At 34.8% G+C, this 23,659-nt stretch overlaps 1 protein-coding gene across 1 annotated transcript in view; it reads left to right on the top strand.

Moving 5' to 3' along the window:
* Window positions 1–23,659, top strand: part of ARFGEF1 (ADP ribosylation factor guanine nucleotide exchange factor 1) — a 171,509-nt gene that overhangs the window by 100,588 nt on the left and 47,262 nt on the right. The window contains exons 23-29 of the mRNA XM_044004861.1: window positions 1,164–1,254; window positions 3,628–3,668; window positions 3,777–3,946; window positions 10,046–10,197; window positions 10,342–10,514; window positions 18,523–18,683; window positions 19,514–19,644. Coding sequence (XP_043860796.1) covers window positions 1,164–1,254; window positions 3,628–3,668; window positions 3,777–3,946; window positions 10,046–10,197; window positions 10,342–10,514; window positions 18,523–18,683; window positions 19,514–19,644 — 919 coding nt within the window. The remainder of the gene's footprint in view (window positions 1–1,163; window positions 1,255–3,627; window positions 3,669–3,776; window positions 3,947–10,045; window positions 10,198–10,341; window positions 10,515–18,522; window positions 18,684–19,513; window positions 19,645–23,659) is intronic.

Raw genomic sequence — 23,659 nt, 5'->3', positions numbered from 1 at the left:
GGTAGGAGGGAGGGGAGGGAGGGAGAAAAATCTGAAATTGGAAAGCCTGTATTAACAAAAGTTGAGAACTATCTTTACATGTAACAGGAAAAAAATAAAATACTTTATTAATTAAAAAAAAAAAAGAATTAGAATTTCATCTTTCAGCCACTAGGGAACCAGTCATTGTGGGGGAAAGAGAGTGAGCAATAGATGATGAAAGTGGCTTATTAAGATTTGTCTGAGGGGCAACTAGGTGATGCAGTGGATAGAGCACCGGCCCTGGACTCAGGAGGACCTGAGTTCAAATCCGGCCTCAGACACTTAACACTAGCTGTGTGACCCTGGGCAAGTCACTTAACCCCAATTGCCCCGCAAAAAAAAAAAAAAAAAAAAAAAGATTTGTCTGATAAAAATGCAGCATGAACCAGAGGGATGAAACAAGAGTGAAGGAGACTAAGATGTAAAGTGATGGGTCCAAAGACTAAGATGGCAATAGTAGAAATGGAAAGACATTTTTGCAAGTATTTCAAAGGACAAATCAGTTAATAACTTCTTAATTTATCAGTAGGTTAGAAGAGAGGAAAGAGAAGAGAAATCAAGAATGAGTCTTAGGATTATGAATTTGGGCAGCTGGAAGATCTGTGGCACCATTGAGGGAAATAGGGAAGTTTTGGGTTTTTTTAAAGTGATAAATTCAATTTTAAACATGTTGAATTTGAAGTGAAAATTTTCCAGATAGGAATAGCAGACTGTAACTAAAAGATTAAAGATACAGACTTGGAAATCATCTTTATAAAAGGTGATAATTGAAGCTGTGAATCTAGGTAACTGCTAGGTTTTCGAGGTAAGTTGACAGACATTTTATACAAAATAATTTGGGACTAATTTTATTAGATTACTGGATTTGTGTTTCACTATGTTTAGATTTTATGATTCTTAATGCTCACATTTTATATCTCTGTAAGCCATTTTTATATTTGTAGAAACTGTCTGTTTGGCAGTCCTACGATATGGTTAGCAGTGATGTTGCTGAAAAGAATAGCTCCTGAAACATCTTTTATTTAATCAGGAAAATTGATTCTAGGTATTTATCAATTATAATTAATGCATTTCTACTGAATTATCTTCACTCATTTTCTCCCAAAAAGCTGAACGGACTTTTCAATTTATTTTTATTGTAGTTGGAGGAAATGTGGACTGGAAGCAGATAGCAAGTATTCAGGAATCCATTGGAGAAACCAGCTCACAAAGTGTTGTTGTTGCTGTAGATAGGTAAGGTACTCATTTCATTTCCTTTTCGGTCACTACTATTTGAACTACCTAAAATAGCAAATAGCGTAATTAGAAGGTTTAGATATGTAGAGGAACTTCTAGAATTACTTTTAACTTAGTATCCCAGATTAGTGTCTCTGTGTGTGTATCCGTATACACATGTTGATGTATAATGTTCACCTAGTATACTAATGTAAGAAGAGTAGAAAGAAGTAAATATATGGGTTTTAAATTAAAGTTTTAGTAAGAAAGCAATGGCCTAAGTGAAAGAGAAAATGCATTTCTTGAATAAAGTATTTTTTACTTTATTGTTGCTTAAGAAGCATTTTATTGACTATGTCTATGGATATGCCCCTTGTAGACATATATACAGGGTTACATTTCTACACTGGTTTTCTTTCTTGTTCTGTCTCCTTAGTGCTAAAGTCCTTCAAAGCTTTGTTCTTAGTCCCCTTCACTTTTCTTAACTTCTTTCTTTTGGCAGTTTTATCCCATCTCTGGGTACACCTCTGCTTGCAGCACTGACCGCCCTCCTCTGTACATCAGTCCTCCATTCTTAACTACCTATTGGATAGCACTATATGAACACGATATGGACACATCCAAAACGCCTTCATCATTTTTTACCCAAATTCTGTCCTTCCCAGCCTCTTTCTTCGAATGATCCCGCCATCTTACTACTTACACACGCTCAAAATGTTGATATCATATTTGATTCTTCCTCCTTTACCCATGTCCAGGGATTTGCCAACGCCTGTCTAGTCTGCTTCTGGTCTCTTTCCTGTCTGACTCTTCCTTTGTACTTGAACTGCTACTGCCCACCCCTACATAAGACCTTATTACCTCTTTCTTCAAAAAGTATTGGTCTCTGCTGCCCCTCTCCAATGCATCTTTCACTAGATTAACCTTTCTAATGCTTAGCTATATCCTATGCATTGTCACTCTCCCTCTTCCAAAACTTGCAGTGACTCCCCATTGCCTGTAGGTTGAAACCCAAATTAAAATATTGACATTTAAGCTCATTTACAGTATGGCTCTAGCCTATCATTCCAGTTATGTTTCATTCATTAAACATATTTTTGCCTTAGTCATATTGTGAAAAAAGAATCAGAGCACAAGGGAAAAGCCTCAAAAAAGAAGGAAAAAAAAACAGTTCAGAAGTAGAAACAGTATGTTTCAATCTGCATTCATAATCCACAGTTCTTTTTTCTGGATGTTGAGAACATTTTCTATCATGAGTTCTTTGAAACTGTTTTGGACCATTGCACGGCTGAGAAGAGCCAAGTCTATCACCATTGTTCATTAAGTACTCCTTATTGCAGTAATCTTTGCACCAACTAGAAATGCTTTATCCCTCTTCAAATTCCTCATGACACCTTGTTTATTCCTCTGCCCCTGTAGCATTTTGACTTCTTTTTGTGGTTCTTTGTGTACATGGCTTATCCCCACAATCTGCCCATTAGGTTTTAAACTCCTGAAGGGCAAGAACTTCTCGTTATTTTTACCTACAGTAATTGAAACAATGCCAATGCACTTAATACGAATGTTTTTAATTGAATTGTGCTATTAATGTGAACAGAATTAGAACTCATAGCTTGACCTATTTACTCATGGACCATTTTAGAAGTGTTTATAACCTTGAAGATGACTGGTTTCCCCACCCATGCCCATGTACTAATCTTAAACTATTCATAATTATCATTTTATATGTTTTAAGATTTACAAGGCCTTTTCTTGAAACAGCTTTGTAAGATAGATAGTACAATAATTTTCTTCAATTTAATAATGAGGAAAATGAGACTCAGAGACTTATCTATGTTCACATTTTCTGTAAGTTTGTATTAAAACCATTACATGTTATCCATGAAAAATTTTGCCTTAAATTCTAATGATCCTTTTCTAGGCTTCAAATACAGTACAGGAAAACAAGTGACTTTTCAGAGGGGAGAATTTAACAGTTATGGGCTTTCAAGTTGAGAATAAAAACTAATAAGCATTTCTGAACAAATGAAAAATGACTAACTCATCTCTTTTGTTTCATGTAAAAGAATTCTGTTAGTTTTATCTAATTAATATTTTTGAATTCTTACAGCTTAATGTAAGATAACTGTCATGTTTTTATTAAATTACTATTATTCAGCAATATAATCTTAGGTACTCCATTGTGACAAAGAATATAAAATACAATAGAAACTGAGTAATATTTAAGGTTTAGTTGTTTGTTCTGCAAATATGTAATGAAAATATTCCTTTATCAAATGCCTAGTGTGCTTCTGGTTTATAAAAATATTTTTTAAAGAGTCAGAACTCCAAGTTTTTATAAATAATTGTGGATTTTTCTCCCTCTTCTCCACTGTCGTGCTCTGTGGCCAGAATATTTACGGGGTCTACAAGGCTTGATGGAAATGCTATTGGTAAGTAGGTGAACTTACTTACCATCACACTCATGGATTGCCTTTTGACTAAAAAAGTTAAAGATTTAATTAAAGAGTTAACAATTTAATTCTATATTTGCTCTACAGTGGATTTTGTCCGTTGGCTTTGTGCTGTGTCTATGGATGAATTGCTTTCTACTACACATCCTCGCATGTTTAGTTTGCAGAAGATAGTAGAAATATCTTACTATAACATGGGAAGAATAAGATTACAATGGTCTAGAATTTGGGAAGTCATTGGAGACCATTTTAATAAGGTATTTAATTATTATACTCGTGTCATTCATAAACTCCTCTTTTGCATCATTGTAGCACAGAGGGAACTGATTTCTTGAAGATTATACCAACAGAGCACTAGCTCTTAGAAATTTTACTAAGCTCAGAAGGCTTTGAGTATAGAGATCACTTCTAGAAGTTTGGGAACATTCAATTCTAGAAGTTTAGCCACTAAATGTTTTGGTTTGTTGTTTTTTTTTTTATTTGTTTTTGTATTTTTTTGTTGTTATGATATTGCATGAGATAAGTAAAATGACTTTGGTTCTGTGGCCTCCTACTATTAGTCATGTAATTTTCCTGGACTTCAAGTTGTTTTAATTCTAAAATGAAGATTTGGTGATAGATAGCATCTGAGGTTCCTTCCAGCTTTAAATCTATGATCCTATTACATGGTTACAGTGGCAGAAAATGCTGCAAAGGATGTTAATAAAGCAGTTCTTAGACCCTCCACAAACACTAAATCTTGTCACTCTCAACATACTATATTTGTTCAGAGACCAACAAGGAAGTGAACCATGTCTATATTCAATTAGCCATCCAATCAGCAAATATTAATTAAGCCTCTACTATATGCCAGGCATTGTGCCAGATATTGGGGGTATAAATACAAAGAATGAACCAATTTATCCTCTGAATAAGCCAGTACTCTTAATAGAGGAGAAAACATGCATTTGTATATGTATGTATACATCTATAAATGGGGGAGAAAATATGTATATACAAGTACATGCAGAATAAATACAAAGAAAGGCAGAGTAGTTACATGCAAGGCTGTAAGAGAGGGGAAAATGGCAGGTGGCACAATGGATACAGTGCCAGCCCTGGAGTCAAGAAGACTCACCTCACTTTGTTTAGATCTGGCTTCAGACGCTTACTGGCATGTGACCGTCAACAAGTGACTTAACCCTGTTTGCCTCAGTTTCTTCGTTTGTAATATAAGCTAGAGAAGGACATTTCAAACCACTGCAGTATCTTTGCCAAGAAAGCCCCAAAAGGTATCATAAAGAGTGAGACGTGAATGAAAACAACTGAAAAAGAGAGGGAAAATGTTAACGTTTAGAGGTAAAAGTGTGCTTGAACTGTTTCCTAAATAAAAATTCTTATGAAGTGGAGATATGGAAGGAATGCATTCCTAGAAGCTCAACAGTGAGTGTAACTTTTATTCTGAAGGCAATAAGGAGCCATTGGAGTATATTGAGTAAGAGACTGATTTGGTCAGATCTACATTTAAGGAAAATCAATTTGGTAGCTATGTAGGATGGAATGGAGTCAGAAAAGACAAGCTAGGGAGATCAATTAGGAAGTTGTAATAATCTAAGTGAGAGATGATGAGGACCTGAGTTAAGGTAAGTAGCTGTATGATTGGAGAGATACAATCAGATATGGATATCATGGAAATAGATTTGGCAAATTTTGGCACCTTTTTAGATATGTGAGATGAGGAAAAATGTGGATTCCAAGTTACTGCCAATATTATGAATCTGAAAGACCGGAAGCATGGTTGTACATTGGACAGAAATAGGGACAAGGGATGGATTTGGGAGAAAAGAATTGTTTTGGACATGTTGGTTTTGACATGTATGTACCCAGAACATTCTTACTTTAAATATAATCAAAGGATATAAAGCAGTTGCAGTTAAGTGAAAAAGACAGATCACAGGATCATCTTAGAAAAGCAAATGAGATAATTAGCATACTTGGTTTAATTATTTACCACAAAATAACAAATATCAGTTCTCCTATGAAATGAAACTATCATTTGTAGTTCCCATGAGGACTGTAAGCAAACAGATCACAGCAGGAATATGGTAGAGGATAAAGATATATTTTGTTTGTTTGTTTGTTTGTTTTTTAGTGAGGCAATTGGGGTTAAGTGACTTGCCCAAGGTCACACAGCTAGTAAGTGTTAAGTGACTGAGGCTGGATTTGAAATTAGGTACTCCTGACTCCAGGGCCAGTGCTCTATCCACTGCACCACCTAGCTGCCCCTAAAGATATATTTTTTAAAAAATTTATGAAGAGCCTGAAAGGATTGCCCAAAATAAGTCAATCACTACTGAAATTCAGCAACTTCATTGCAAAATAGTCACAGGAAAGATGGCAAAAACTATGCTGGAAAATAAAATTTAGAATTAAGATATGACTAGTTAAACACTTGTATATTACATCCATACATTACACTTTTATGAATGGAATTGGAAGGTACTGGAACACAACAAAATGAGATTGACTGTATCTTAACCAGGAAATACCTTATTATTAAAGGAGTTTGGTTTCTGAATCCGCCGCTGTCTATGTACAATCAGGTTATTGACAGCTAGAACAAAGCTAAAAATCAATACAAAAGTAGAAGGGATGAGAAAATCTTACCCTTTCATCTTGAGCAATGTGATATGTCTAAATAAGCCATTAACTACAGGAAAGCAAAAATAGAAGTGAACAAAAGTAAAATCATTGTTCCTGATTGCCACCGATTTAAAGTGTTTTACAGAGTTATAGCATGTGAGAGTTAAAGGACCTCAGTGGCCATCTAATACACTCCATACTGAAGGGAATCTCCCTCATTAATGTATTTTACAAGCAGTCTTCAGTCCTCTCCTTGGAAACTTTCAGGGAGGGGAAACCCACCACCTCTCCTTAACAGCCCGTTCCACTTTTGTACAACTCTAATTTTTGTGAGTTTTCATCAAGCCTAAATTGTCCTTTTTGCAGCTTCCAGCTATGTAATAGAAACAGTGCAGTGAGAAGAGAGCAGGAAACCACGAACTGCCTCATCCATCAGGCTTACTTTCAGTTTGCCTTCCCTCATGAGAAGATATTGTAGCTCAAGGCATTTTAGAATACAAACTCACTGGGAAAAGATTACAGTGGAGAGGATGAGTGATTACAAGCAATATCACTTTTTTTTTTTTAAGTGATAATCAGTTAAAAGGAAAAAATGGTTCTGCAGAGAGTTTGACTGTGACTTAGCTGGTATCATCTGAAGAGCATATACAGACGAACCTGTTGGGAAGACAACAAATACCTGCTAAAATGGGACAGACATGCTGGCATTTCTGTGACCCATCTCATCAGTGATAATACTGCAGCTATAAATTTGGTCTCTACCATCTCAAAGCATAGCTTAAAAAGTGTTGATGGTATCTAAGGATGTGAATAAGGAAGTGTGGCCAAACTTTAGTAAATGCAACAGAAGAAGAAACTTGTAGTGGAGGCAGCTTAATGTGAAAGCCACTTGCATTCATTGATTTTTACATATATCTTGAAGAGAGGAAGATTCTAAAAGGATAGAGAAAAAAATCAGTAGAGACTTTACCTCTGTCTTTCACCAAAAGAAAGGCAACTGGGAAAACCAAATTTTTATGCTGCATAAAATCATTATGAAAAGGGTTGATGAATACATCAAAGATACTCTTGATAAAATCAGTAGGAGACAGGTCAGATCAGCTCTCAGGCAGCACAGACTAGTGCCCAGACAGGTTATTTCCAAGCCACTGCATGATGAAGAACCAGGGAAGCACCTGGAGTTTCATAGGACCCCTTCTGTTAGCACAATCTGGGTGGGGTCTCAGGCTTCCTCTAAGGGACAGAGCAAATCTTAAACTAAGTCAAACCATTAGGATACTGAGCTAAAACCTTGTAATTACTGAAACAGGTCAGGCTTAGTCTTAGCTACTCCATCCAGAACTAAGCAGGGCCTGCCTACACCGTGCAAAAATGGGAAGGAATAGAGTCTGACCAAAGCAAAAATCCAGAAACTGTTCCTGAAGATTGTAGTAAACAGAAGAAAATGTGGAGCACAATGAAGAAATCATGTGGAGTGAGGAAAACCCAAGTGGTAAACCCAGAAAAAGAGAGAAAATCCATATCAAGTCCAAGTACAGCCTCAGAGAAAAGATGTCCTAGACCAAAGAACAAGAGTACTTGGGGGGAAAACGAAGCAAGAGATAATAAATTGTAATGATAAAGAAAATGTCATCTGGAGAAGTGTTAAACAGAGAGAATTAATAGTTGAGCAAAAAGTTGAAATCCCTGAAAATTAGAATGGAACAAACAGAAAATAATGATTATATGAGACCACAGGCATCACATATACCTCTCTTTTGTCTGAAATGGACCAAGGATGGCTGAACATACAAAACAAAAGGGAGAAAGTGGATTTCCGAGGGAGGTCAGGATACAAAAGAAAAAGACTAGTCATAAGCAAAACAAACTTCAGCATCAAAAAGTATAACATGAAAGGAGATTAAAAGGAAAGAGTTAAAACGTGTGATCAGGTGTAGAATAAGGTAAAGAAAAGAAGAAAAATGAAATAAAAACAGGTCATTTAAATTATAGATCACTGGTGTGGTTGAGAAAATTCTTTTAAAACTAGGAAAGTAACAGTATACCAGAAGTAGAGTTTTGAAAACGGTAAGAATTGATTAATAAAATTGAAAGCAGATACACACACAGTATGTGCATGTATACATATATGTATATATACTTCTGTGTATCTCTATATAATTTATAAAAGAGCTGAATTTTTAATAACTAATAAAGGAGAAAAACAGCTAGTCTTATTTTTGAAAAGAAAGGTCAACCAAATTGTTAATATCAGAGTTTAAAAGGACAATTCACAACAGTCATAGACAAAGTAAACTTTCAGAAACTAGTTTGCCTACTTATATATCATCAAAATTGATTACTTAGATGAAATGGGAGGATATTCTTTTTAAAAATATAAATATCCAGATTAGCAGAAAAACTGCATTGCATATATAACCCCAGTATCAGATAAAGAAATTAAGCCACAGATGAACTCCCAGAGAGGGGAGACAAAATTAAGACCAAAAGGGCATATTAGTTAATTCTATCAAATATTCAAAGATTTAGTAATTGCAATATTATATCAGCAATGTACAAAAATAGGAAAAGAAGCTTACTTTACAGATTCTTTCTTTGATAGTAATATGGTTTTAATTCCAAACCATGGAGAGTTAGAGCAGAGAAAGAAAGCTATAATATCCATAATGAATATCGATGCAAAAATATCACAAACAATGAAAAAGCTTATACACTTTGACCAAGTTGGATTTATACTGAAGAAGGCAGTATTTGTTCAGTATGCTGAAAACCATAAAGAAAAAAAAACATACTAATGACAAGAAGAAAAAATCATGATTGTATCAATAGATGCAGAAAAAACAAAGTTTAATACCCATTGCTACCATTTTTGTTTTGTTTTTTAAACAACACTGGAAAGTATAGGAATAAATGGACTTTTTCATTGATAAATACCATCTAAAACAGAGAACTAACATTTTATGTAATGAAGCAAAGATAAAGGCCTTACTTTTTGAGATCAGGAGCAAAGCAATGTTCATTATCATCATTGATATAGTGCTGAAAATACAAGCAATAGCAATAAAATAAAAAATTGGCATGGGCTAAGTAAGCTTATGCAAATTAGAAACAGTTATCTCTTTTGCAGATAATGTGATGCTGTATTTAGAAAATTTTAGAGTAAACTAAAATTACTTGAAATGATAAATAATGCTATCTTCTCTCTTAGATTATTTCTAGTATCTTGTTTGTACGTAGTTGTTTGCATGCTCTTTCCCCCATTAGAGCAAGAACTTTTTGACTTTCTCTGTAACCCTAGCACTTGTCACAGAGCCTGGCATATAGTAGGCACTTAATAAATGCTTTTTGACTTGCTGACTTGACATGATTAAAGAAGTGTCAGTCATGTAGCAAACCACAATAAAAGGGTGTTGGGTGGACTTTCTATGGGATATTTATGTAAAGACTGGTATTTATTTAGAGACATGGGTGTTTTGCCATCTGTACTGTTTGTAAAAATACACTAAGATCCATTGAAGTATCTTAATAAACTCTTATAATTGTTTGACCTTTGTATAAAATTCATGTTTGTTAATTGTTGAAATATTACTGTGTAATATCATAATAAATATAGGATATTTGTTATCTATTTTAAAATAAGGTTTCAAATAATTATCTTCAAAATCATACCTGTTTTTTGAATCAATAGCAGTAGTTAGATTTATAGATGCTTTATATGTGTTTTGTCATAACAGGTTGGCTGCAACCCCAATGAAGATGTGGCTATTTTTGCAGTAGACTCCTTGAGGCAATTATCAATGAAGTTCTTAGAGAAAGGGGAGCTTGCAAATTTCCGATTCCAGAAGGATTTCTTAAGACCATTTGAACATATAATGAAGAGAAACAGGTAACTATAATCAATTATTCCAGAGAAGTAAAAAAAAATGCTTTATTATAATTTGTTAATTTTTTTCATAGTATTTTTAAAAATCAGATTTCTTTTTACAATATTTTATCAGTATACATCTCAACAATTATGTTTACATTTTAGGTCTCCCACTATTCGAGATATGGTTGTACGATGTATAGCACAAATGGTTAATTCTCAAGCTGCTAATATCCGCTCAGGCTGGAAGAATATCTTCTCAGTATTTCACCTAGCTGCCTCAGATCAGGATGAAAGTATTGTGGAGCTTGCATTTCAAACAACAGGACATATTGTCAGTAAGTACTGTTTTAACTTTATAGGAAAACCTTTAATGCATGGAAATACATATGTCCCAAAAGTCTTAGTGTAGTTTTAAGCTTTAATAATTTAAAAAGCTTAGGTAAGGGGGGCAGCTAGGTGGCGCAGTGGATAGAGCACTGGCCCTGGAGTCAGGAGTACCTGGGTTCAAATCCAGCCTCAGACACTTAACACTTACTAGCTGTGTGACCCTGGGCAAGTCACTTAACCCCAATTGCCTCACTAAAAAACAACAACAACAACAAAAAAGCTTAGGTAAGGCATATGCTTCTTGTATATAGATATTGCAGTATCATTCTCCAAAGTGTATTTCATGAGCAGAACAAAGAGGATGTTGTATATAATAATAGCAATACCATTTGAAGAATAACTTTAAATAACTAAGTTATTCTGAGTAATAGAAATACTCAAATCAACTGCAAAGGATCTATGAAGGAAGATACTATACACTTCTAGAGAAAGTGTGTGTGTGTGTGTGTGTGTATATATATATATGAATATATAATAAATTTATATTATTAATATATGTGTGTGTTAAATTCGAACCTTCTCTAATATGGGGTGGAGAGGAAGGGAGGAAGATTGTTCAAAATTTAAAATGTAACAAAAAAATAAATAAAATTAGGAAAACAAACCAGTGTATTTCATATAATTTAACTAGATTACATACTTTGAAAATAGCAAGTACATGTTTAAGGATCCTTCATCAAATTGAAGAATTGCTGCAGTATACCAGACCAGTTGGGCCATCTAGTTTACTATTCTGTTTGCTAAATATTACTGTAAGGCATGTTTTGAAGGACACTGTGCAAGTTGTTACTTTTACAGTTTAGGAATATGTCCTGAAGCATCCTTAACATTCTTATAAGAACCTGTTTGTTTTTCATCTTTAAATTTAACTGTACCATTATAAACTTGTATATGTTGCAGTACCTACTTGTATTTTGAACATGGCTATTTATTATATTTATAAGAAAGCCCCACAGACTCTTGTTCATCTTATTTAATAATATGATTAACATATTAATGTTAAGGATTTTGAAAAACTCAGTGATGCAGTCAGCTACTTCTGAGTCACATGAGCAGCAAGATGAAGGACTGGGACAATTTATGCCCAGTGTGAGAGGAGACCAAGATGCTCTGAGATCCATCCCCCGAGGAAACCACGATCAGAGGAGGGAGTCAGAAAGTGAGCAATAAGGGAAAATAAGAAAGAAGAGTGAAACAACCAAAGATTTCAGGATGAAAAAAATCTCAAAAACCTTGAGCATAAACAGATAAAAAAGAAAGCGTAGTAACAACAGAAGGAAAGATGGCCTCTAGATATAGTAAACAAGTTCAGGCATATATGAATAAATACTACAAAACAAAGGAAAACAATCCAAAATAGAAGAGATCATAATAGATTGGTATTACAAATGCATAGAAGCTAAGGACAGTCTAAAAGAAGAGAAGCAAAACAATAACATTAGAAGAAATTAAGCTCATTATGCAAGCAAACCATACTAATATTGAAGACAGACTGTATAGAGACAACCTAAGGATCACAAGTCTCCCAGAAAAACATGACAGGATAAAAAAACTAGAAAACATAGGAAGAAATAGACCAATGTGTTCTGAAGAACAGTGGAGCTTAGAATACAGTCTAGGGCCCTACTAATCTGAGTTTAACCATATGTGAAAAAGATGGATGTTCAGTAATACAGTGGGTATCTAGGTGGCACAGTGAGTTCAAATCTGGCCTCGGACACACACTAGCTGTTTGTCCCTGGGCAAGTCACTTAATCTTGTTTGCCTCACTTTCCTCATCTGTAAAATGAGTTGGAGAAAGAAATGCCAAACCACTCCAGTATCTTTGCCAAGAAAATTCTCAAAGCTAATGTTGAAGCATACTATCCACCTCCAAAGAAAGAACTGATATTGAGTGAACACAAACTGAAAGCATGCTGTTTTTCACTTTCTTTCCATTTTTTCCTTTTATTTGAGTTTTCTTATACAAAATGACTAATATGGTAATGTTTTACATAATTGCACATATATAACCCGTATCTGATTGCTTACTTCCTCGGGGAGTGGGGAGAGGAGGGAAGGAAGGAGGGATAGAATTTGGAACACAAAACTTTAAATAAAAAGTTTTTTGGGTTGTTTTTTTTTGGTGAGGCAATTGGGGTTAAGTGACTTGCCCAGGGTCACACAGCTAGTGAGTGTTAGGTGTCTGAGGTCGGATTTGAACTCAGGTCCTCCTGACTCCAGGGCCGGTACTCTATCCACTGCACCACCTAGCTGCCCCAATAAAAATGTTTCTTAAAGAAAATTCCAAAATGGGTCATGACATGACTGAAAATGACTAAACAACAAAAACAATTCAGAGGTGTTTGAAACATTTTTTGAAAGAAAAACAGAACTCAAGAAAGGATTTGCTTCTCAAACACCAAAAAATGCAGAAATGCAGTAGAAATAAGTAAATGCAGCAGGCAAGGATAGTAGTACCAGTGGAGTGACAACAGAGAGATCAGTAAAAGACTTATTTCAAAATCTACACAAGGAGATGGGGTGAAAGCAGAAATCGGATAGTGGTAACATCGAAGAGGCAGAAAAGGGACTTTATGGTGAGAACTTGGGTGACACCCTGCCTATAGGTGAATCTTTTTTTTTTTTTTTTGGTGGTACTGCATTACAATATGGGAAAGTACACAAAAGATGGGGAGGGGAGTAAGGGGATAGAGAAGAATATGTGATATACCGGAGTCAAATCAAGGACTAGCAATGCAGGGAATTTATCTCTTAAAGAGCCTACAGCAGTAGGTGAAGAGGAAAGAAGAGGAATTGAAAAAGGAAAGGGGAAGGGAGACCTTACTTTAGAGACAGGAGACGGTTCCTCTGATTAATGCCTCTATGGGTGAAGAGAGATAGGAGATGGGAAGAGAAATAGGGACTTTATATGGGGTGGCCTTGAGGGATTTGGTGCTTGAAAAGTCTACTCATGCTAAGTCACAAGGGAGGGATTTGGAATGCTTAGAAGTAACTGGCATCTGGGGAAGGAAGAGAGCATGGGCCTAGGGAGGAGGTTTTAGGCAAGTATTGAAAAAAAAAAAAGGTAACCAGAGGAAGTTTGAGATCAGTGGTGGGCTGCATAATCATGGATGTAGCAGGAGAGGGGCCCAGCCACAAGGCAATATCCTCTCCGACATTTATAATAATTGGTATTGTCCTAGGAATGAGGCACATTGGAAAATAGGAATCCACAGGGCAAATTCTACAAGGCAGTAGCAGAAAGTATCTAGAGGAGAGCCTACAATGGAAACTGTAAGCTTAGAGTAGACAAAAGGAGAAGATGGATAATGAAAAGAGTAACAGAAATCCTTTTTGGAACCGGGTACAAAAATGATATTTTGAAAGCTAATAAACAGCAGTAGTTGAAGAGAAGGAGAAGAAGAGGGAATCAAGTTGACTGAAAGAAAAGGGTGGAAGAAATATAAAATCACAAAAGCGGGAGAGAAAAAGAACCAGTAAGCAAAATCCCAAGGGGATATGGGTAACAAATGAGAGAAGGGGACCACAGGTAAGGAAAAGAAAGCCAGTGGGAACGGGACCACCTTTTAAAAAGATTAAAATAACTGAAGGAGTATAGTACTGTGCTTACAGCAGAAAGTGGACTAAAGGGAATCATAACTTTAAAAAATGTAAAATATTAGTGACAGATGGAGGAAAATACAAACATGACTCTTATGACTTTAAAAATGAATGGATTAGCAGATAGAGCACTGGCCCTGGAGTCAGGAGTACCTGAGTTCAAATCCGGCCTCAGACACTTAACACTTACTAGCTGTGTGACCCTGGGCAAGTCACTTAACCCCAATTGCCTCACTTAAAATAAAAAATAAAAAATAAAAAATGAATGGATTAAACAATCCAATAAAAAGAAAAAGTGACAGATGGGCTAAGAAAATAAAACCCTATAATCCTTGGCTTACAAGAAACACAATCAAAAAACAAAGTCATAAAACAAAATTGAGGGGATAGAAAAAAAATTTACTGTGCATCAAGTGAATCCAAATAAATCAGACTCTAGAAGCAGTTAGAATCATGCTATTAAAGCAAAAACAAACATTCAAAAAATAAAAAAGGACAATCAAGGCAACCATATTATATTGAAAGGAACCATAGCCAACAAACCAGTATCAGTAATAAATGTATACACTTCAGTTGCCTTACCAGTTAAAATAGTAAAAGCCAAAACATCCCAAACCTTACGGTTATCTCAATACATGCAGGAAAAAACCTTTGACAAAGGGCAACATTCTTTTATGCTAAAAGACCTACAAAATGTAGACATATAAGTGCCTTTTTAAAATATCTTTTTAAAAAAATCTGATCCAAAAAAACAAGCATCATACACAGTGGGGAATACACTAAAATCTTTAACAGTAAATACTGGAATGGAAGAAGGGTTCCACTCCTCCCACTGGTTTTTAATATACTTATAAAAATGCCTAGAGCACTGGCCCTGGAGTCAGGAGAACCCAAGTTCAAATCTGTCCTCAGATACTTGACACTAGCTATGTGAACCTGGCCAAGTCACTTAACCCCAATTGCCTTACCAAAAAAAAAAAAAAAAAGCCACCAACAGCATTAAGACAAAAGAAAGATATAAAAGGAGTAAAGATACGTTAAAAACTAACCCTGTTAGCAGATATGTTGGTTTACTTGGAAAATCCTAGGAAATTCACAAAGATACTAATTGAGACAGTAGCTTCAGCAAAATTGCAGAAATTTTCAGAAATAAATAGCATTTCAATAACAAAACACAAGAAACAATAATAGAGAGGGAAGTCCATTCCAAATAAATACAAAAAGTCTAAAATAGGGGCAGCTAGATGGCGCAGTGGTAAAGCACCGGCCCTGGATTCAGGAGTACCTGAGTTCAAATCCGTCCTCAGACACTTGACACTTACTAGCTGTGTGACCCTGGGCAAGTCACTTAACCCTCATTGCCCTGAAAAAAAAAAAGTCTAAAATACCTACAGATTGACCTCCCAAAGCATATAAAAGATTTGTATAGATTTAATTACAAGGTGTTCCTAAAGAAATAAAAAACAATTTAAATAGCTTTAGGGCTATTCAATGTTCTATGAACTATGGTAGGCCTTGATAAAATATTAAAAATTACTGTCAAAATTAATTTACATCTTAAAAACTATACAAATTACCAACTGGATACTTTATAAAACTTAAGAAAATTAATTAAGAAAAACAAAAGATCTAGAATTTTAAAGGAAGTAATGAAAAGAAGTAGGGATTGGGGCCTCTAGGATAGAGCACCAGCCCTGAAGTTAGGAAGACCTAAGTTCAAACCCAGCCTCAGACACTTCACACTTTCTAGCTGTGTGACCCTTGGTAAGTCATTTAACCCCAATTGCCTTGAAGTAAAAAAGTAGGGATGAAAAGGCAATAGCAATTCCAGATCTTAGACTCTGTGTGTGTGTGTGTGTGTGTGTGTGTGTGTGTGTGTGTGTGTGTGTGTGTGTGTGTGTGTGTGTGTGTAATAAAGCAGTAGTCATCAAAACCATCTGCTGTTGATTAAAGAATAGAAAAATAGCTTGGTGGAACAGACCAGACAAGGGAGATTCAGAAAGAATAGAATACAGTAACCCAGTATCTGATACAGTGGAAAATATAAATTTTCTAAGGAAAAATTCCTTGATTTAAAAAAAAACAAAAACCTGCCAGAATAATTGTAAAGCAGTCTGGCCAAAATTAGGTGTAGATTATTACCTTATACCACATACCATAATATATTCCAAATAGATATGTGACCTTAACATTAAAGATGATACTTCTTTAAAAATTAGAAGAGAAACATCATATGCCTCTCACAGGTTTGGGTAGGAGATGTATTTTTTACCTAACAAGAGATCGAAGAAGTTCCAAAAGATAAAGTAGATAACTTTGATTATTTGAAACTGACAAAATTATTGCATCTAAGATAAGAAGGGAAGTGGCCAAATTGGTGGGGTGGGGCGGGGGATCTTTTTATCAAACTTCAATGATAAGAATTTGGTCTCTAAGATATAGAAATAATTTGCATATATATCTGTTTATGTGCATATGTGTGTGTGTATGACTAATGGTCATCCCCCAAAAGATAGTTAAAGGCTATGAACAGTTTTCAAAAGAACTAAAAATGCACAACCACATGAAAAAATACTTCAAAACACTAGTAAGAGAATGAGAATTCACCTCATACCCTGCAAATTCACAAAAATAATAAAAGATGTTAACAGTGTTATAAGGGATTCTGTAAGGATAAGTATACTAATTAATGTAGGTGGAATTGTGAAATGGCACAACCATTTTAGAAAACAAGTTGGAATTAGGCAAATAAGGTGAATAAAGTCCATATCTTTGACCAGAGACTCCATTTCTAGACTTATACATTAAGGGAGACATTTAATAAGAATTATGTTCCTACATATCCCTGAATTTTCATAGCAGCATTTTTTGTGATAGCTAAAAATTGGAAACAAAATAGATGCCCATCAGTTTCAGAAATAATGTCTCTGATGAATAAAGAGAGAGAAGCATGGAAAGATCTATATGAACTGATGCAGAATGAAGTATGCAGAGTCAAGAAAAGAATATATGCAGTGACTGCAACAATGTAAAGTTGAAACAACATATCAAAAAATCAGAAGTAGATGTAGCAAAATTATAAAGACCAAGTACAACTTGAATGAAGAGATAGATGTGAGACAACACCCTCAACCTGTCCCTTCACATAGGTGGAAGGTCCACTGGGGTGTGACATACATTGCACATTTTCAGTCTTTTTCAGTATATTAATTAGTTGTGCTCATTTTTTCCTCTTAAAAATATTATTTATCATATGAGAGACTGCTTGTTACCTGATTTTGTACATTCTTTTATTTGAGTGTCTTGAAAAAGTTTTGTTTAAAGCAATACATTTTAAATACATTAAATGATATTTTAACTATTTAAAAGGAAGTTTGTGGTGAATTCATTAGTAAAGTGAATACTTTGTAATATATCTGTTTTTTTTTTTTAATTCAAATTGTTTTTATTATCTGGTTTTCTTAGAGCAAAATTGACCGAAGGTCTGCTTTTGAGAGCATACATTGAAAATAAAATTTTTGGAAGAGTATTTTTTTTCAAAGCTAACTTTTGTTATCATTGCCAGAAATTGGCTAGCATATAATCTGGCTAGATTTCAATAATTACTTTTTCCTTTCATTTGAGTATAGTATCAATATTATTAAGAAATGTCTAGTAAATTAAGAAAAGTAATCCTTATTACTACATTTACATTTCACATGTCTCATCTAGCCAAAATACTTTTTACTTTGTCATCATGTTCTCATATTATTCATTTTTCCCAAAGGTCAGAAAAATGTAATGTGTAGCAAGAATTTTAAAAATATTTATATAGAAAACTCATAGCTATGTTGTCATCAGGATATTTTTTAAAACATCAGAAATCCCTGCTAAAATATATTTTTCTCAAGTTCAACTTGATTCATCTCAAACCACTGAGTAAGATTAAAGTTTATAATTTAATGAATTCTGATAAAAATGTCCCAGCACTTAGCATGCCACATTGTAGATGCTTAATAAATGTTAATTTACTAGGAAAGGGTCTTTCTTCAAATTAACTTAACTTAGTTCATCCAGCCCTCCATTGGAGCACCCTCTAATTCTTCTCAGTGATGACTTTATTAAAAAGCAAATTTTGAGAACTGGTTTCTACATTTCGAGGGCCATAGGGACAGATTCCCAGTTTTTTTTTTCAGCAAAATCTATCTGCCTATAAGAATTTTGACCATTGCTAACCTCCCCTTGCAGTAAAGAGCAAGCTACATGCTAGGAACAAGGTTTATGGAATATGGCTTTTTGGGGGGATAGATAATTTTCTTTGTAGTTTGAAAATTGTATCCATAAATATTTAACTACACTTTTTTTTCTTTACAGCCATTGTATTTGAAAAGCATTTTCCTGCTACCATTGATTCTTTCCAAGATGCTGTGAAATGTCTCTCTGAATTTGCATGCAATGCAGCCTTCCCAGATACAAGTATGGAAGCAATTCGTCTCATTCGTCATTGTGCAAAATATGTATTTGACAGGCCGCAGGTACAGTATCATTTAATGACACAATTTTTAAGTTGGAAGCACTTTCACAGAATACTAGATTAAAGCGAATTTAAATTATGTTTGGAAGTTAAAGGACAATATAATGCATTTAGTTTGCTTTGAAGCGAGAGCACCATAAATAATGACAGTGATAATCATATCTAATATATAGAGTAGATTATGATTTGCAAAATACTTTACAAACATAATCACCTTTGTTCTATAACACAAATGATCCTTTAATCCTTTTTTTTTCCCCAGAGAATTGAGGTGAAGGTTTTACCACACCCTTAACAGCCTATTTTTTCCCAGATTTATTTAAATTGAATACTTTTTGGGTTTGAGAATTGGTCTTTTTTTTTATTTTGGAGCATTTTAGGGTAGTTCAAGGGGTATTCATCTAGATGTATAGAAATGACACATATTTTCATGGTAAGATTGTACTGCTTACTAAAATAAAGTACATCTTGAATCTGGGTAATACATTATAATTTTCAAAGAACTTTCGTGTTCATTGTATAATTTAAATATCATAATCACAATAGGGTGGTGAAATGAGCCTCATTTTTCAGATGTACAAAATGAGACACAGATTTGTTTGGAGTCACACATCTCTCTGTTGACAGACCTGAAACTCTCCTATTTCTTGGTGCAGATCTCTTTCTCCTCCACCAGATGGCTTTATTCTCCACCTTTTTTTAAACAAATGTTACTTTTGCATAATATATTAATTTGTAAAGTATTTTGCAAATGCTTTTTCAGATCCAGGAAACATTAACTTAGAAGCATTGAAATACTTTCTTTTGATTTTCATTTTTTTTTTCTTAAAGGCTTTCAAGGAATATACAAGTGATGACATGAATGTGGCTCCTGAAGACAGGGTGTGGGTGAGAGGATGGTTCCCAATTCTCTTTGAGTTATCATGTATCATCAATAGATGCAAATTAGATGTAAGAACCAGGTAACAATCAGTATTTGTAATTAAAATTTAGAAAGATTTATTTTAAATTATAATCAAGTTAATGTTTTCTACATGTTCCCTAGTATAATAGGTAAAAGCATAACCCAAATTTGTTGGGTAGGCTAGAAATACACATTCATTTTTAATTGAATGAAAGAAAAAACGTGAGAGTAAATCACTGGCTGACAAAATTAATTGTACCTCACCTCAAGTTACATATTTTTAATTTAATTTGTCTTTATTTTCCAGTTAATTTCCTAACATAATTCTCTATATAGACATTGAAAGCAGTGGTTCAATTAATTCTGCTTTTAGTTTTAGGAATACAATTAGGTGCCTCTCTTGTTTTTAGCTGAAAATCATCACTTTCTCCTTAGGATCAGACTGAATAGCAATTTTGAATTGGGGGGGGGCGGAATTTTTTGAAAAAAATTTTCTTTGGTTATTAAATTGAGACAGCAAGATTAACATCCTAATATCATTGAATCAGTAAGTATTTATTAAGTGCTATGTATTGTATCTGACGCTGTAGAAAGCATAGGAGATATAAGATAAAAGAGGCATAAGAAGCAGCTACCCTTAGGGAGCTGATAGTATAAGTGAACGTGAGACTGAGACTGACACTCACAAAACAGTAAAGCTACCCAGATTTCTTTTGCCACTTTTCTTGTTTCCCTCATTGCTTAATTGTATGCCAGCAATAGAAGCTCCATCAATGGACTAGCAAATAAAATGTAATTCAGAATTTTCAGTGTTGTTATCTGAGAATGGCTCTGATACATTACGTGTCCAGTAATGAGGGTAACAACAAGATTTGTGTAAATATAAAATATGGGGTTTGTTTTAATGCTTTTCTCCATGCATGTTATTTTTGTCTTTGTGATTTCAGAAATCTTGTTATATTTAACCTTTTAACTGAATATAATTGATGTAATTACTAAATTAAATACATTTTTCTTAAAGAATTTGTAAGTAGGGGCAGCTAGGTGGCACAGTGGATAGAGCACCGGCCCTGGAGACAGGAGGACCTGAATTCAAATCCGACCTCAGACACTTAACACTTACTGACTGTGTGACCCTGGGCAATTCACTTAACCCCAATTGCCTCACCCAAAAATAAATAAATAACTAAAGAATCTGTAAGTAATTAGTTGTTTGCATTCTTTTTTTTTTTTTTTTTTTTTTTTTTTGGTGAGGCAATTGGGGTTAAGTGAATTGCCCAGGGTCACACAGTTAGTAAGTGTTAAGTGTCTGAGGCTAGATTTGAACCCAGGACTTCCTGAGTCCAGGACCGGTGCTCTATCTACTGTGCCACCTAGCTGCCCCAGTAATTAGTTGTTAACTCTAAATCTCAGTTCCCTCTATAAAGTAATGGGTTTGGATTAAATTGTTTTTAAGATTCCTTTTTGACTCTGGAATTCTTATAATTTATGAATATATGCCCACATTAGTCATTAATCAATGAATTATATATGTATGTATATGTGTGTGTGTGTGTGTGTGTAAAATCTACTGTACCCAAAGCAATACACCAAGCATTAGGTGAGCGACTACAAAAATATAAGGGACTTAGAGTTAGGAAGATAAGGCATAGAGGCATAAAAAGTTGGCTAACAATGCAGTGTAGTTACGTGAAAAATAATAAATACTACTAGTAATAGAAATTATAAGTATTATAGCAGGTCAAAGGAGGGAAAATATAATTTCTGGTGATTGGTGTGTTTTTTAAATTTTAATGGAAAACAGAATGCTCCAGAAGAGGAGCAGAAGAAAATTGTATGTGGCCATGAAGGGAGTAACAGGATGAGGAAATACTGGCTAAAGGAGAGAGGTATCAAAGGGAATTAGTCAAAGGAACTTCTAGTAAGACCAATAAAAGACTAAGGTTTTTATTTCAAAAAGTAGGGAGAGTGGGAAGGACTGTGTAATAACATTTCTAGAGTGAGTTTTGTTTGTTTTTTTTGGCCTGACCAAGTAGTTATATCTCTGTACAAAGTGCAGAGTCAGCACTGTACAAAGTCAGCCTCCTCCTTAGAGATAGATAAAGGGGTTTAAGAAGTGCCTCCCCAGTTTCCAAGTCATTTTGAAAAAGGAGGAAGGGCTTCAGTTTGAAAACAAAAGATAAAAAAGGATTTGAAGAAGCAGAGGGGGTTCTTGCTTTATCTGGAAATTGGAGTAGAAGAATGTGACATAAAAGAGAAAGGGAGGAAGACCACCAAATTCTTGGAACTAAGGGATTCTTCCTACAGAAGAAAGAGCTGGACTCTCTTAGGAGGAAGAAACTACTCATCCTCCAAGGAATGATGTGGATCCACAGTAAGAAGTGATCATTCAGTAAGGATGAGAGGAAACGGTGAGGGATGGTTAGTGACTCCGTGGTGAGGAGACAGCACTGGAGAAGCCTGCTATCTTCCCAAGGAAAGTATTCAGGAAGTAACAGAGAACCTTCTACGACTTGCCAAACATTATGACTTGTACCCACTTATAATAATTTAGGAGAGCACAAATTATACTTTCAGAAGAATTCTGGAAAGTTTTGATTATGAAATGCTAGGCAAGGAATTGAACTCATTAGGATCTAAGTAGTGTTTTCATCACTACTGCCAATAGAAAGTAAGGGCTTCAAGAAAGAAAAGCATATTTGGCAAGTGATCAGCTTTTTAAGAAGATGGCGCCTAAGAATGCAATTCATTTTTCTGGGCCACAGCTTAAGCAAAGAAATTATGGGCCAGAAGAGGGGTGCATCTAATAAGAATATTTTCCTAGACCCTTGCAAATCTAATCAAAAAGGCTGGGAAAACTGAAAAAGAAGGGGAGGAAATGGGAATGTGGAAGAAGCGAGGAAAATGAATAGTGTTTTATATTTACAAAGGTAGACTTTTGTGGAAATCCAAGAGAAGATAATAATATAACAAGAGAAGGAAAGCATTGAGGAAATTGTTTGGTTGAATATCAGCTGAAGCAGAGACAGAAGCTGGTCTTTTCATTATTTATAAACCCATGGCATCAGAAAAGGAACTTAAAATTCTAAACCCTTCATTTTACAGAAGAGTAAACTGAGGCCCAACAAGATTAACTTGGCCAAGGTTGTATGCAGGTAGTGGCAGAACAAGAATTCAATTCACTTCAATTCAACAAACATTTATTAAAGACCTCCTTTGTGCCGGGCACTTTGCTGGGCACTGGGAATACAAAGACAAAAAAGAAAACTTTCCCTACCCTCAAATAGCTTATGTTCTTCTGGGAATAGTGATAACAGGTAACAGATAAATACAAGTTAGTTACAGGATTAGAGTTGGGGGAGACATGGAGCAGTAGTAACAAGAGGGGAAATTAGAAAAGGCCTTTTATAGGAAGTGGTACTAGAGATGAAGCTTAATATATGTCTTTGTGTATATTATATCTACGTTTGATCTTGTATAAAATATAATTATATATCACAAATAAAATAATTTTTTTTTTAAAAAGGCACTAGAGATTTTCAGACAAAAGATGAGAAGGAAGAGCATTCCAAGTTTGGGGAGAGGGCAGTCTGGGTAAAGGCAAGGAGGTGCAAAAATAGAATACCACTTACATAGAAGAGAAAGTTGGCTCATTTGAGTGGAATGTTGAGTGCATAATAGAGCAATATATCATTTTGGGGGGGAAAATAGGTTGAAGGCAGTTGTGAACGGCTTTAAATGGCAAAAGAGAGGAGTTTGTATTGATTCTAGAGTCACTAGGGGTCTGCTGAAGCTTCTGGAGCAGAGAAATGAGGTGTAGATTTGGAAATCAACTTCATAGAGATAATTGAGCTCATGAGAACTGGTGAGAACACAGAAATACTGTAGAGAAAGGAGAGGGCCCAGGACAGAGTCCTGAGATCTACCTGCAATGAGGGATCACCAGGCAAGGAGACTAAGAAAGAGCATTGAGAAAGAGAATCAGAGAACATGATCTAGAACACAAAGACTGTAGTAGAAGAGAATATCAAAAAGAAGGGAACAGTTAACAGACCATACAGTCTGATGAAGAA

Source organism: Dromiciops gliroides, chromosome 1, assembly GCF_019393635.1.
Source record: "Dromiciops gliroides isolate mDroGli1 chromosome 1, mDroGli1.pri, whole genome shotgun sequence".
NCBI classification, from domain to species: domain Eukaryota; kingdom Metazoa; phylum Chordata; class Mammalia; order Microbiotheria; family Microbiotheriidae; genus Dromiciops; species Dromiciops gliroides.
This window is presented reverse-complemented; position numbering and strand designations above follow the sequence as displayed.